At 45.6% G+C, this 16,030-nt stretch overlaps 1 protein-coding gene across 1 annotated transcript; it reads left to right on the top strand.

The window, feature by feature from the left end:
* Positions 1-335: 335 nt before the first annotated feature.
* Positions 336-12,917, top strand: LOC124049111 (acetyl-coenzyme A thioesterase-like). The gene is made up of 12 exons (XM_046370463.1): positions 336-788; positions 1,517-1,586; positions 1,662-1,722; positions 1,976-2,219; positions 4,642-4,819; positions 5,060-5,179; positions 5,279-5,549; positions 6,167-6,250; positions 6,368-6,501; positions 6,581-6,709; positions 6,897-7,023; positions 12,485-12,917. Exons 1-12 carry the CDS (start codon positions 461-463, stop codon positions 12,623-12,625), a joined length of 1,887 nt encoding a protein of 628 aa, XP_046226419.1. The 5' UTR covers positions 336-460; the 3' UTR covers positions 12,626-12,917.
* Positions 12,918-16,030: the final 3,113 nt, after the last annotated feature.

Genomic DNA, 16,030 nt, shown 5'->3' with positions numbered 1-16,030 from the left:
GGGGTCACGAGTACTATCAGCACACCGGGCTGTCAGAGTCCATCTGTAGTGTGTGTTAGGTATGTGTGTGCACACGCACGTCTGTGTACCAGCCAAGTTTCAAGAATGTAGAGGATTGTGTGTCATATCATGTGACTGAGTTTGGCTCTGTTTGGTGACCGTTTCCAGTCCAGTTTTCCATCTCCCTTGCCAGACCCCCCAAAGTCGGAGTGTGTCATCAAATTGAGTGAGAACTATGATTGAAACTCATTGCCACAGTGTGTAACGGTGTGTGTTTACGTCATAGGGCTTAGAGCCGCAGATAAGATTTACCACAGATAAGATTTACAGACGGAGAGAGGGAAGGAGGGAGGGACAGAGTGGTGTTACACTGCCATCTCGCTCACTCGCTCTCACTCAGGGACTCAGATAGGCTGGTATACTGATTTTCTCTGCACTTACTCAGAGAAGCAACAGGGTCATGATGACCCAAAGCCTCCAGAATGGCTTCACTCTGGACAACCACTACCTCCGGGATCTGAAGGGGCCTGTCCCTGTGCCCACTCAATATGCTCCGAGCCTGGGTGTACACCGGGGGTCATGCCCTGTGGAGCCCCATAAGGACCAAGAGATCCAGAAGCATCGGTCTGCTCAGGCTGCTCCTCTCCTGGGCTCATGTCGTGTGCAAACCCCTGCACCTATGGATGTCCAGATGTGCCAGTCTATACAGCCATGCCATGCAGATCACCAAGGAGACCTGAGTGCTGGGCAGCTACTTAAATGGATGGACACAATCGCCTGCCTCGCTGGTCAGTATATAGTGTGCGTGTGTGTGTTGGTGCGCGTGCATGTGGCTGTGTGTGTACGTGTGTGTCTTTGTGTCTGTTTCCATGCAAAGAAGACAGACAAGTAGACCATGTAAAGTTCATGGAAACACCGCTGTTCCCATCTGTATATGTATATTTAAAATATCAGGTGGAGAGTTTCCTCTGGTGTAAATGCTGAGCAAATGTTAACAATATAGAGACTAGGAACAGTTCAGAATTCAGGAATAGAAACTGATTAGATGTCAGGGGTAGTGTCTGCCACCTCACACACACCCCCACACACACCACCTCAGTTATGCAAGTGGGGTGTGTGTGACAGAGCTGACCTTCAGTGGCCATTGCTGGACAGACAGGGTAACAGCAGTGCACTGACCCCTCACCTACTAACATTCCCCTGTGTGTGTGTGTGTGTGTGTGTGTGTGTGTGTGTGTGTGTGTGTGTGTGTGTGTGTGTGTGTGTGTGTGTGTGTGTGTGTGTGTGTGTGTGTGTGTGTGTGTGTGTGTGTGTGTGTGTGTGTGTGTGTGTGTGTGTGTGTGTGTGGGTGTGTGCACAATGACACATGATAAGAGATTTGTGTTATCCACCATGAGGATGTTAAGGATTGGCATGTCACTGTAATTGTAGTTCGGGCCACAGTTGGAGAGGTGAAACATAAATACTGTAAATATAAAGATGAACAATGTGAGATAACTGTGTGTGTGTCCCTTAGCTGAGCGTCATGCTGGGATGGCATGTGTCACACTATCCATGGACGACATCCAGTTTGAGGAGACTGGAAGGTACGCGTCAACCAATCAGTCAATCAATCAATCAAATGCATGTAACGTTTTTAATATTTCTAATGTTGTTTGCAGGGTTGGTCAGGTGATCACCATCAAGTCCAAAGTCAACAGAGCGTTCACCACTAGCATGGAGGTAAGACTACACCCGCGCACACACACACACGCACACACGCACACACACACACACACACACACACACACACACACACACACACACACACACACACACACACACACACACACACACACACACACACACACACACACACACACACACACACACACACACACACACACACACACACACACACACACACACACACACACACACACATGTACAAGTATTATATATATTTGAATGTATAATATAACAAGTGTGTGTGTAGGTTGGAATCCGTGTGTCAGTGCAGGATGTGAGGGAACATGTGGAGAGGTTGGTATGTGTGGCCTACTCCACCTTCGTTGGAAAGCCAGCGGGACCACAGAAAGTGTTGTTGCGGCCGGTGGAGGATCTGTGTTCTGCAGAGGAGCAGCTGCAGCATTCTCTGGCCTCAGAGAGACGAAGACTTCGCCTTTACAATGAACAGACCTTCAGTACCTTGCTACAAGACTACCACACACTAGCCAATGGTCAGTCTCTCTCTATTTCTCGCTCTCTCTTTCTAGACCTCTCTCTATTTCTCTCTCTCGCTCCTCTCTCACATCTGTGTGTGTGTGTGTGTGTGTGTCAGCCTGGGATATTGTGTCCTAATCTGTATCGTTATCTTGACTTAGGTTATCTTGTTCTGAGAGGAACTATAATTGCCCCTTGAACTCATTTTCAATCGGCAAATATAAACAAATAAATACCTTTGTAGCTGGGAAAGAGGAGAGGTAGAGTTAGTTTGGTACAGTGCTCTGATGGAAAGGGCTAAGAGTCAGCAAGAGGACAGAGAAAGACATCCACACTCACATACACACCAACACAAAGAGAAGAGCCAACACATAGTTTTTTTCACATCCACTGGGCACAAACTGGTTGAATCAACGTTGTTTCAACGTAATTCTTCAAAGTGTTGTGACATGGAAACCATGTGGGGGGAAAAAAAAAGTAATCAATGTAAACTGTTGTTAGAGTGAAATTTCAACCACAGCATTATGTCATCATGGAAACCACATTTCAAAATACAAAAACCTTATTATGTTGAATTTGTACTTTTTAAACATTGTAAGATTTTGTAAGTTATATCCACTATCCAGAAAAAAACTATAGGCTGGGCAGCACCTCCGACTGGAAAATGTATCTATCTACAGCTACATGTTGGTCTCACATCCAAGGTATTAACTAAGCCCAGCTGTTAGATCTGTTACCAATGTGCTATCGTGAGAATGATTGTTGAAGGATCTCCACTTAAAAACAAAATAGATTCACTGTTACCATCAAAGTCATTCCAAAGGGTAGGTTTAACAGAGCAAATGAAATGTGACCATACTTTATCAATCATCAATGATGCTATGTAAGCCTATATAGCATTTACATAGACATCAATGGGAAATGTTTGATTGATCCCAGTAATCAACTAAAAATAGACCATACAATAGACCTGGGGTTTCAAGCTTGACTTAAAATGTATTGATATTGAATTGTGTTTGGTTGTCAACACAACCATATATCAACATTTGAAGGAGATGCATCTTCTGCTTGGATAGTTCCATCTGTACCACTGTACCATCTGTACCATGTGTTGACAACCAAACATAATTCACTATCACTTTTTAAAATACAATAAATAGTGTGTTAACTTGTTGATAAGTTAACACATGTTATATTAGATTCATGTCTCCAACTCAACCAAACATAACATTGGCTCAGATGGAACTATCCAAGCAGTAGATATGTCTTTTTAATGTTGATATTTGGTTGCGTTGTCAACCAAACACAATTCAATACTACTTTTGTAATACAGCAAATAGCTTAAAGTTATGTAACATTCAACCTTAAAATGAGTAACAAATCCATGGCCACATTGTGGTTACTATGACTATACATATCTTCTTATGTAATCGTATAATTTCATGTATAAGTTGAAGATAGCGGGTCTGTGGAGATCTTCACAATTTCTTTAATAATCTGCGCAATATCTCAAACAGCATTGATCACTTGCACCATGATGAATCCAGGTAATTTGGTTCTGCTATTAGATGGAGTACAGTGATATCACATTAATCTGTTGAATAAATAAACTAAATATCTGACATTTTATTCCCAATTGAACTTTGCTCTTCTTTGAAATGGTTGAAAATGTAGTGATAAAACATTGGGAATTCAATAAACCTTTGGCTGTCTTTTTGAGTGGGTAATCTCATTGATCAACGTCTCAACCAAGTATTACCAGCAGCATACCACCCTGCATACCACCCTGCATACCACTGCTGGCTTGCTTCTGAAGCTAAGCAGGGTTGGTCCTGGTCAGTTCCTGGATGGGAGACCAGATGCTGCTGGTAGTAGTGTTGGAGGGCCAGTAGGAGGGCCAGTAGGAGGCACTCTTTCCTCTGGTCTAAAAACAATATCCCAATACCCCTACACACTGCCCTGTGTAGGGTGCTGTCTTTTGGATGGGACGTTAAACGGGTGTCCTGACTCTCTGAGGTCATTAAAGATCCCATGGCACTTATCGTAAGAGTAGGGGTGTTAACCCCGGTGTTCTGGCTAAATTCCCAATTTGGCCCTCAAACCATCACGGTCACCTAATAATCCCCAGTTTACAATTGGCTCATTCATCCCCTTCCTCTCCCCTGTAACTATTCCCCAGGTCGTTGCTGCAAATGAGAACGTGTTCTCAGTCAACTTACCTGGTAAAATAACGGATAAATAAATTACCCAATTATCCACGTTGAAATGACACAGTGTGCCCAGTGGGTTATCTATGTGTAATGCTCTCTGTCAGAGCCACATGATGAAGCAACGTACATGTCTGTCTGAGGGCCATTGCTGAGTTGGTGATTAGCTGTTCTAGACGTGTCACTGCATCTCTTTTAAATCCCCATGTCTGTACCTGTTCCTCCCCATCAGGTAACTATTCCTCTCCGGGTGTGTGTAGCAGGAGAGACCCGCTGTCTGCTGTGTCCACAGAGTTCACGCGTGTAGAGAGCATCGAGCTGGTACTGCCTCCACATGCTAATCACCATGGCAACACCTTCGGAGGACAGATCATGGCCTGGATGGAGAATGCAGCCACAGTGGCAGCCAGGTAGACACACACACACACACGCACACACACACACACACACACACACACACACACACACACACACACACACACACACACACACACACACACACACACACACACACACACACACACACACACACACACACACACACACACACACACACACACACACACACACACACACACACACACACACACACACACACACACACACACATGCACACACACTACTAACCCTCTCTGTCTCTCTCTCTCCAGTCGTCTGTGTGGCTGCTTCCCCTCTCTGAGGTCTGTAGACATGTTCCGCTTCAGAGGGCCCTCCTCTGTAGGTGACAGACTGGTCTTTAAGGCTGTGGTCAACAACACATTTAACAACAGGTAACACTTCTAGTCATCTGTCTTACCTTTCAGATAATCGGATCCTATGGAAATGTAATTAGCACAGAATTTAAAATGTGTGTGCGCCTGTGTGTATAGTATCGAGGTAGGTGTCCGAGTGGAGGCCTATAACTGTGAGGAGTGGACCGTGAACAAACCGCGTCACATCAACAGTGCCTTCCTCATCTACCAGCTAGCTAACACACCTGGTGACGTACCTGCCTTCCCCCAAGTCACATACACCACTCAGGACGGGGAGAGAAGATATCTGTCTGCCATTGTCAGGAAGAGAATACGCATGGCTAGAAAGCACATCCTATCCTGTAAGGAGGAGGCTCCTCTCTCTGTCCCCTGGGACAAAAGCAACCAGGTACTACAGCCATGTAATGAACATGACACTACCAGCAACCATTGTTCTAGCCACATTGCTGCCATGCAGTGGTGTAAAGTATTTTTACTTAAGTATTTTTGACTACTTTTACTTCACTACATTCCTAAAGAAAATAATGTACTTTTTACTCCATACATTTTTCCTAACACACAAAAGTACTCGTTACATTTTGAATGCTGAGCAGGACAGGATTATTGTATTTTAAAGGGAACATCCCTACTCATCTCTACTGCCTCTGATCTGGCATACTCACTAAACACAAATGCTTTGTTTGTAAAGGATGTTAGAGTGTGCCATCTGGCTATCTGTAAACTACTCTGGTTTGCTTAATATAAGGAATTTGAAATAATTTATACTTTTACTGTTGATACTTATGTATATTTAAAACCAAATACTTTTAGACTTTTACTCAAGTAGTATTTTACTGGGTGACTTTCACTTTTCATTTTCTATTAAGGTATCTTTACTTCTACTCAAGTATGACAATTGAGAACCTTTTCTACCACAGCTGCCATGCCAGATGACAAGTTGTTTGATGCTGAGATACACTCATTATTTCTCAGCTGACTGTCTCTCTCTCCTATCGCCCCCTGCAGGTGTATCTGGGCTATAACAATGTAGCAGCTCTGACTGTATTGGCTGGGAAACAAGACTGGGAAGCCAGCAGCATCAGTGACAGAGTAAGAAACACACACATGCATGAACGGAGGCATTATATGGCAACTCTGTCCTTTTTAGAGTTGGACACCATTTTGCTTTCACATTGTCTTTTCTCTGTTGTATGTTTGTGTATCCAGGTTGCTGTGTATGTCCATGAGGAGGTGGAGCTGCTTTGTGTCCAAGTTCAGATGGAGGTCATGACCTCTGCCGTCCATGCCTTCACCTTACTGGCTGACCTCACGCTGCGACCTCTTTGGGACAAACACTACCTGTAAGTATGACCAACACAGAGCTTTATATTCATTAAACTAACTAAACCTTTAACCTCTCACACCCCCTTCTTTCTGTAGGAGCTGTGAGGAAGTGGAGAGGGCGGATGAGGAAGAGACAGTATATCATATTAAATGCCCCCCCATCAATGGAGGCAAGAGCCGTGACTTTGTGTTCCTGCTATCAAAGAGGCAGCCCTGCAAAGACGGGTAAGGTTTCCTTAAGAATAATGTTTGTGTGTGTGTGTGTTCCTGCTATCAAAGAGGCAGCCCTGCAAAGACGGGTAAGGTTTCCTTCAGAATAATGTTTGTGTGTGTGTGTGTTCCTGTCTTCTACAGGGGTGATGGTTATGTGTTCATTCTGATTTCTGTAACTATATGTGTGTTTCTTCTACAGTGACCCCTATGTGGTGGCCCTGAGGTCAGTAACTGTGACAACAGTTCCCCCTGTGGAGGGTTTCCTCCGTAGCGAGGCCAAGTGTGCCGGTTTCCTCATCCACAGCCTGGGACTCAACAGCTGCAAGGTGAGGCAGACGCACCAACACACTGACTGCCTACGACACTCCCTTGGACCTCTTGCCTTGTATGATTTTGTTTTGGCTTTCTCATTTGCCTAGTTGACTCACACTACCTTTTCATCAAGGTCTATTCCCATCTAGTGATGGGAAGTTTGGCTCGTTTTACTGACTTTGATCTTTTTGAGTCGTTCAGTTAAAAGAACAAATCTTTAAACTCATTTTGTTCATTTGATTAAGTAATACCCAGTGCATGCAAAACCCCCTACCGGCGAACGATGAACTGAAACCTCGAGTCATGACTCTACAAGCCTCTCAGAGTCACATCTCATTCACCAAAAAAGGCTTATTGGCACTGTCATTTGTGAGAGCCTTGCAAAATTGTGATTTAAACTATGTACATGTGATTGCTAGTCATACATATACGATTATTCCTTGATTCCTTTGAAACGAGGTCTTGTTGCGGCCACAACAGGACTAGATTGTGAATGATTCTTGGTGTCATGCAACTGCTTGACTGCTGTGAGGGTGATAAGCACAATATAATTTGCGAACTGCAGAAGCCCCTCCCAAACCATTCATTCTCGAGTTCGAGTTTGTTGAGTAGAGGCAAATTACTATAATGAACGTGTCACTCAGAAAAACGAATCGGGACTCTCGAGTCAGTAAAAAGAGTTGTTGAAAAATAACAAATTGTTAGCGAACTGCACATCACTAACACGCACGCACACACAGCAGAGGCCATTAACTCCTACAGTCCCACCACTGACACACTGCGCAGTCCATTAACTCCTACAGTCCCACCCCTGACACACTGCACAGTCCATTAACTCCTACAGTCCCACCCCTGACACACGGCAGAGTCCATTAACTCCTACAGTCCCACTCCTGACACACGGCAGAGTCCATTAACTCCTACAGTCCCACCCCTGACACACGGCAGAGTCCATTAACTCCTACAGTCCCACTACTGACACACGGCAGAGTCCATTAACTCCTACAGTCCCACTCCTGACACACGGCAGAGTCCATTAACTCCTACAGTCCCACCCCTGACACACTGCACAGTCCATTAACTCCTACAGTCCCACCCCTGACACACTGCACAGTCCATTAACTCCTACAGTCCCACCCCTGACACACTGCACAGTCCATTAACTCCTACAGTCCCACCCCTGACACACGGCAGAGTCCATTAACTCCTACAGTCCCACTCCTGACACACGGCAGAGTCCATTAACTCCTACAGTCCCACCCCTGACACACTGCACAGTCCATTAACTCCTACAGTCCCACCCCTGACACACTGCACAGTCCATTAACTCCTACAGTCCCACCCCTGACACACGGCAGAGTCCATTAACTCCTACAGTCCCACCCCTGACACACGGCAGAGTCCATTAACTCCTACAGTCCCACCACTGACACACGGCAGAGTCCATTAACTCCTACAGTCCCACCCCTGACACACGGCAGAGTCCATTAACTCCTACAGTCCCACCCCTGACACACGGCAGAGTCCATTAACTCCTACAGTCCCACCCCTGACACACGGCAGAGTCCATTAACTCCTACAGTCCCACCCCTGACACACGGCAGAGTCCATTAACTCCTACAGTCCCACCACTGACACACGGCAGAGTCCATTAACTCCTACAGTCCCACCCCTGACACACGGCAGAGTCCATTAACTCCTACAGTCCCACCCCTGACACACGGCAGAGTCCATTAACTCCTACAGTCCCACCCCTGACACACGGCAGAGGCCATTAACTCCTACAGTCCCACCCCTGACACACGGCAGAGTCCATTAACTCCTACAGTCCCACCCCTGACACACGGCAGAGTCCATTAACTCCTACAGTCCCACCCCTGACACACGGCAGAGTCCATTAACTCCTACAGTCCCACCCCTGACACACGGCAGAGGCCATTAACTCCTACAGTCCCACCCCTGACACACGGCAGAGGCCATTAACTCCTACAGTCCCACCCCTGACACACGGCAGAGTCCATTAACTCCTACAGTCCCACCCCTGACACACGGCAGAGTCCATTAACTCCTACAGTCCCACCCCTGACACACGGCAGAGTCCATTAACTCCTACAGTCCCACCCCTGACACACGGCAGAGTCCATTAACTCCTACAGTCCCACCCCTGACACACGGCAGAGTCCATTAACTCCTACAGTCCCACCTCTGACACACGGCAGAGGCCATTAACTCCTACAGTCCCACCCCTGACACACCGCACAGTCCATTAACTCCTACAGTCCCACCCCTGACACACGGCAGAGGCCATTAACTCCTACAGTCCCCACCCCTGACACACTGCACAGTCCATTAACTCCTACAGTCCCACCCCTGACACACGGCACAGTCCATTAACTCCTACAGTCCCACCCCTGACACACGGCAGCGTCCATTAACTCCTACAGTCCCACCCATGACACACGGCAGAGTCCATTAACTCCTACAGTCCCACCCCTGACACATGGTACAGTCCATTAACTCCTACAGTCCCACCCCTGACACATGGTAGAGTCCGTTAACTCCTACAGTCCCACCCCTGACACATGGTAGAGGCCATTAACTCCTACAGTCCCACCCCTGACACACGGCAGAGTCCATTAACTCCTACAGTCCCACCCCTGACACATGGTACAGTCCATTAACTCCTACAGTCCCACCCCTGACACACGGCAGAGGCCATTAACTCCTACAGTCCCACCCCTGACACACGGCAGAGTCCATTAACTCCTACAGTCCCACCCCTGACACATGGTACAGTCCATTAACTCCTACAGTCCCACCCCTGACACATGGTACAGTCCATTAACTCCTACAGTCCCACCCCTGACACACGGCAGAGTCCATTAACTCCTACAGTCCCACCCCTGACACATGGTAGAGGCCATTAACTCCTACAGTCCCACCCCTGACACACGGCAGAGTCCATTAACTCCTACAGTCCCACCCCTGACACACGGCAGAGTCCATTAACTCCTACAGTCCCACCCCTGACACACGGCAGAGTCCATTAACTCCTACAGTCCCACCCCTGACACACGGCAGAGGCCATTAACTCCTACAGTCCCACCCCTGACACACGGCAGAGTCCATTAACTCCTACAGTCCCACCCCTGACACACGGCAGAGTCCATTAACTCCTACAGTCCCACCCCTGACACACGGCAGAGTCCATTAACTCCTACAGTCCCACCCCTGACACACGGCAGAGGCCATTAACTCCTACAGTCCCACCCCTGACACACGGCAGAGTCCATTAACTCCTACAGTCCCACCCCTGACACACGGCAGAGTCCATTAACTCCTACAGTCCCACCCCTGACACACGGCAGAGGCCATTAACTCCTACAGTCCCACCCCTGACACACGGCAGAGTCCATTAACTCCTACAGTCCCACCCCTGACACACGGCAGAGTCCATTAACTCCTACAGTCCCACCCCTGACACCGGCACATTTTGGACTTCTAATCCCTTTAAAACATTGTGTGTTTGAGCTACAGACGTCTTGGTTGGATTTGTCTATTAGTCTGTGTGATTAACGGAGGCTGAGTTAGAGAGGTGTTTGTGAGACGAGGGCAGATTCTGAAAGGACCATGGCCAGGACATTTAACAAAAACGTCTGTAGAGTCTGAATGGTTTGCGCTACAAACTATTAAAAGCTATCTATGAAAACCTGAGACTCTCAAGGACACACATGTTTTGCTCTATGACTCTCAGAAGCCACACAAAAGTAGAAGGTAAGGGGTTCCTCTACGTAGAAGGTCATAGGAAATCCCAGCACACATCAAATAAAATACAATCAAAGTTTATTTGCCACGTGTGCCGAATACAACAGGTGTAGACCTTACAGTGAAATGCTTACTTACAGGCTCTAACCAATAGTGCAAAAGGTATTAGGTGAACAATAGGTAAGTAAAGAAATAAAAACAACAGTAAAGAGACAGTGAGTAATAACAGTAGTGAGGCTACATACAGGCACTGGTTAGTCAGGCTGATTGAGGTAGTATGTACATGTAGATATGGTTAAAGTGTCTATGCATATATGATAAACAGACAGTAGCAGCAGCGTAAAAGAGGGGTTGGCGGGTGGTGGAACACAATGCAGATAGCACCGTTAGCCAATGTGCGGGAGCACTGGTTGGTTGGGCCAATTGAAGTAGTATGTACATGAATGTATAGTTAAAGTGACTATGCATATAAGATAAACAGAGAGTAGCAGCAGCGTAAAAGAGGGGTTTGGGGGGCACACAATGCAAATAGTCCAGGTAACCATTCGATTACCTGTTCAGGAGTCTTATGGCTTGGGGGTAAAAAGGGCCTTTTTGTCCTTGACTTGGCACTCCGGCACTGCTTGCCATGCGGTAGTAGAGAGAACAGTCTTTGACTAGGGTGGCTGGGGTCTTTGACGATTTTTACCCTCTGTAGTGCCTTGTGGTCGGAGGCCGAGCAATTGCCGTACCAGGCAGTGATGCAACCAGTCAGGATGCTCTCGATGTTGCAGCTGTAGAACCTTTGAGGAACTGAGGACTCATGCCAAATCTTTTTAGTTTCCTGAGGGGGAATAGGCTTTGTCGTGCCCTCTTCATGACTGTCTTGGTGTGTTTGGACCATTCTAGTTTGTTGGTGATGTGGATACCGGGGAACTTGAAGCTCTCAACCTGCTCCACTACAGCCCCATCGATGAGAATGGGGACGTGCTCGGTCTTCCTTTTCCTGTAGTCCACAATCATCTCCTTAGTCTTGGATTTGTTGAGGGATAGGTTGTTATTCTGGCACCACCCGGCCAGGTCTCTGACCTCCTCCCTATAGGCTGTCTCGTTATTGTCGGTGATCAGGCCTACCACTGTTGTGTCGTCTGCAAACCTAATGATGGTGTTGGAGTCGTGCCTGGCCATGCAGTTGTGGGTGAACAGGGAGTACAGGAGGGGTCTGAGCACGCACCCCTGGGGAGCTCTAGTGTTGAAGATCAGCGTGGCAGATGTGTTGCTACCTACCCTCACCACATAGTGTCTATAATACTGCAATAAGCTCACATAGTTTTCACTCACTAGCAGGATCTTCACTTCCCACAGAGCAAACCATCTGTACTTACAACATTCTTATAAATGCTTTCTTTGTCTGTTTTTTTCTTTTCTTTGGCGGATCTTATTTTTTTAAATGGACATTTGTCAATAAAATTCATGAATGCAACTGTTTATTTCAAATTGGGTTCTACTTGTAGCCCTAGTTTCCTGAAAAGAAAATGGTGAAACAATTCATTGTGAGGCTAAATATAAAGTCATGCAGATAAATGAAAGTCATTTAAATGACATTTCTTTTATAGGGTTATTAAGCACAGTATAGTAACTTGTTAGCTTTCATCATGTCTTCAGCAGCCCTCCATAGACCTCACTATTCTTCAAATGTGTTAACACCAGGTGTCTTATTTTGTGTTCCAGGTGTGTTACTACAACCAGGTGACGTCAGGTGTTTTGCCGTATGTAGCAGGTAACCTGGCAGGCTGGTCCAAGTCTATGGAGGAGACGGCTAGCGCATGTACCACCTTCCTGGAGAGAGACCTCATCACTACCCTCTACTGACTCACACACTAAGCATGAGTCTATGATGGTGAACTGACAGCACAGATTGTAACAATACAGAACTGTCCATGGCTGCTAATACAGGTGTTACATGTCCAGTTACCCAAAATGGATTTGTGACGTTTCTGTAACAATTCAGAGCAAATTTAGCTCACGTATGTGGTGTAGGTCTTATTTAATTAATTTTTCTATGAATATTTCAGATGTTGATGCGAGTAATGTACAGTGGCATAATGATACTCCCAATGACAAAACCTATTCTGTAAATAACAAATAAAAGCTATATGTTTGACCTTAGATTTTTCTATTTGACAGCTGGGGATGGAAGAGATAGAATGCATCACTAAACAGGAAACCTATAACAAAGAGGGCTACCAGACAAACACATCTTTAGATACAGGAGAGGATAGAGGGACTGTTTAACTCCTCCTTTATTAAATGGAAATTCATCATATACAAAATAAATTCATAATATCAGTTGAACTTATCATATCATTCACATAGATCCAACACACCTCTCCTTCTCCTGTGACATCAGACTATGGCACTACTTGGGCTGCTCAAGAACATTTTGGGGAAATGTGTCGTTCAGTACAAGCCATTACTGAACATGGCAAATGTTTAATTGAACTGAACACACCCTTGTTAGCTGGTGTACAGCACACCACAGTCTCCAGTCTAATATAGTCTAGTCCCTCCATATGAATCATATACATTCCAACAACGGTGTCCACGGTGTGAGAACACAGACCTCTTTCAAGAGAAGCTATCCATTTCCACTGACCATGGATCTGTGGATGTTGTTTTTTTAATGCTCTGAGCAAGAACAGTGACCTTCATGGATTTAGTCCTGGGATGTGCAGTCTGCTCTGTGCTAGTCAGTCCTGTCCAACCTGGTGAGTCCTTTGGGTTGATTGGCAGGTCAGAAGACCACTACCTTGGCCTGTTTGGGAGGGAGTTTTTTCACAGGCACGTGCACTTCCTCATGGTCAGTACTCATGTTATTGAACAGCCAGCCCAAGGTCACTTGCTTAGCTACAGGGGTATTGGACAAACACACATCAGTCAAGTAACATCTTGGAGTGCATTAAGGACAGAAACTGTAGAGAACTTTCAGATAGAAATAGATTAAATAGAACAGACAAGAAGGACATACAGATAGAAATATATTGTATAGAACTGACAAGAGAGGGATATTCAGAGAGAAATATATTGTATGTAGAATAGGTTACTAACATGCTAAGGTGCTCAGGACAGTCCTTCTAGATGTGTTCTACTGAACCACACACAAGACAACATCCTTCTACATATAAGGAGAAGAGACAATGTTATGGATTGTCTGTTTGATGTATTTGCATAGTTTAGTACTATGAGAGTGTGTGTGTGTGTGACTACTGCACCTGCGGTGTAGTCCTTTGGGGTTGTTTGGGCAGGACCTGGACATGTAACCAGTCTTACCACAGATGAAACTCTTGGCATATGGGCATTCACCTGAGAGAGGGAGATCACAAATGAGTCAGGAGCCGCAACAAAACAGCACACGATTCTACCATTCGTCTCAGACAACACACACACTCACACATAGGTACAACAAACAACACACTGGTGGATACACACTCTCTCCCTCTTATATCGCTCCCTTCCTAAGCCCCCCCTTCTCTCTTTTTTCTTCTCATATGATAGTGCAACAGCTTATTGAGGCACACATCCAGTTCTGGGTCTATTTTAGCGAGGTAGCTTTTGATGTCGTGTTCAGTGGATCCACAGCGGTAGCAGATGTCCCTTCCCATCTCCTGTCTCTGTCCGCCTCCGGACAGTCAGCCAATCCATAGCCAGGATTCCTACAGTTAAAACACAGCTGGAGAGGGGCAGACAGAGAGACAGACAGAGGGAGAGAGACAAGAATGAAGAGATAGGAGAGGTTGTGTGTCACTATGTCCTATAGTCCAATGTAGTGAATTATTGGGGTAGCCCCGACTGGGACTCGAACCTGCTGTTTAGATTTTGTTTTTTACCCCACGCTACAGATGGCTAAATCGGTCCGCTAATACAGGACTACTAAAGGCCCAGTGCCATACTTTTGTGAAATAATCATATTTTTCTTATAATATAACATTTTTCTTAAAGTTGCACCTAGCAACCAAGAAAGGTGGATTGGAGATGTTTGATGTGAGTCTAGAAGGAGAGTTTACAGTCTAACCAGACACCTAGGTATTTGTAGTTGTCCACATATTCTAAGTCAGAACCGTTCAGAGTAGTGATGCTGGACGGGCGGGCAGGTGCTGGCAGCCATCCGTTGAAGAGCATGCATTTAGTTTTACTTGTATTTAAGAGCAGTTGGAGGCCACGGAAGGAGAGTTGTATGGCATTGAAGCTCGTCTGGAAGGTTGTTAACACAGTGTCCAAAGAAGGGCCATAAGTATACAGAATGGTGTCGTCTGCATAGAGGTGGATCAGAGACTCACCAGCAGCAAGAGCGACATCATTGATGTATACAGTCGGCCCAAGAATTGAACCCTGTGGCACCCCCATAGAGACTGCCAGAGGCCCGGACAACGACTTGACACACTGAACTCTATCAGAGAAGTAGTTGGTGAACCAGGCGAGGCAATCATTTAACCTAGTGGTTAGAGCATTGGACTAGTTACCGAAAGGTTGCAAGTTCAAATCCCCGAGCTGACAAGGTACAAAATCTGTCATTCTGCCCCTGAACAGGCAGTTAACCCACTGTTCCTAGGCCGTCATTGAAAATAAGAATTTGTTCTTAACTGACTTGCCTAGTAAAATAAAGGTAAAATAAAAATAAAAAATGGCTTTGGGGTGGTACCTGGTAGGTTCATTGATAATTTATGTGAGCTTGAGGGCATCAAGCTTAGATTGTAGGATGGCTGGGGTGTTAAGCATGTTGCAGTTTAGGTCGCCTAGCAGCACAACCTCTGAAGATAGATGGGGGGCAATCAGTTCAGATATGGTGTCCAGAGCACAGCTGGGGGCAGAGGGTGGTCTATAGCAGGCGGCAACGGTGAGAGACTTGTTTTTAGAGAGGTGGATTTTTAAAAGGATTTTTTTTAACCCCAATACATTTTCCCTGACACCAAAACGTCCTTATTATTTAGTATGCTCATGCAGCATAGCAATATGGTCCGATTCTTGCACCTATCAATAATTATCTTTATATTTTTTATTTAACATTATTTAACCTCAATATAACAAGTTGTCTTACTGCATCCTACTTCCTGCTTCTCGGATCTGATGCAATCAATGTTGGAGTGTAACCTACCATGTCTGTTCATATACATAAAAAAAAAAAAAATCCTGCTTTTACTTTATGACAATTGAGTCATTTTTTCCACCACTGTACATAAGTGCAATTAAAACCAAATAATTTAAAACTAAGGTACTAAG

Source organism: Oncorhynchus gorbuscha, linkage group LG11 (assembly GCF_021184085.1).
Source record: "Oncorhynchus gorbuscha isolate QuinsamMale2020 ecotype Even-year linkage group LG11, OgorEven_v1.0, whole genome shotgun sequence".
In the NCBI taxonomy this organism is placed as follows: Eukaryota; Metazoa; Chordata; class Actinopteri; order Salmoniformes; family Salmonidae; genus Oncorhynchus; species Oncorhynchus gorbuscha.
Note: the sequence above shows the minus strand (reverse complement) of the source record. Positions and strands in the feature narration are given on the sequence as shown.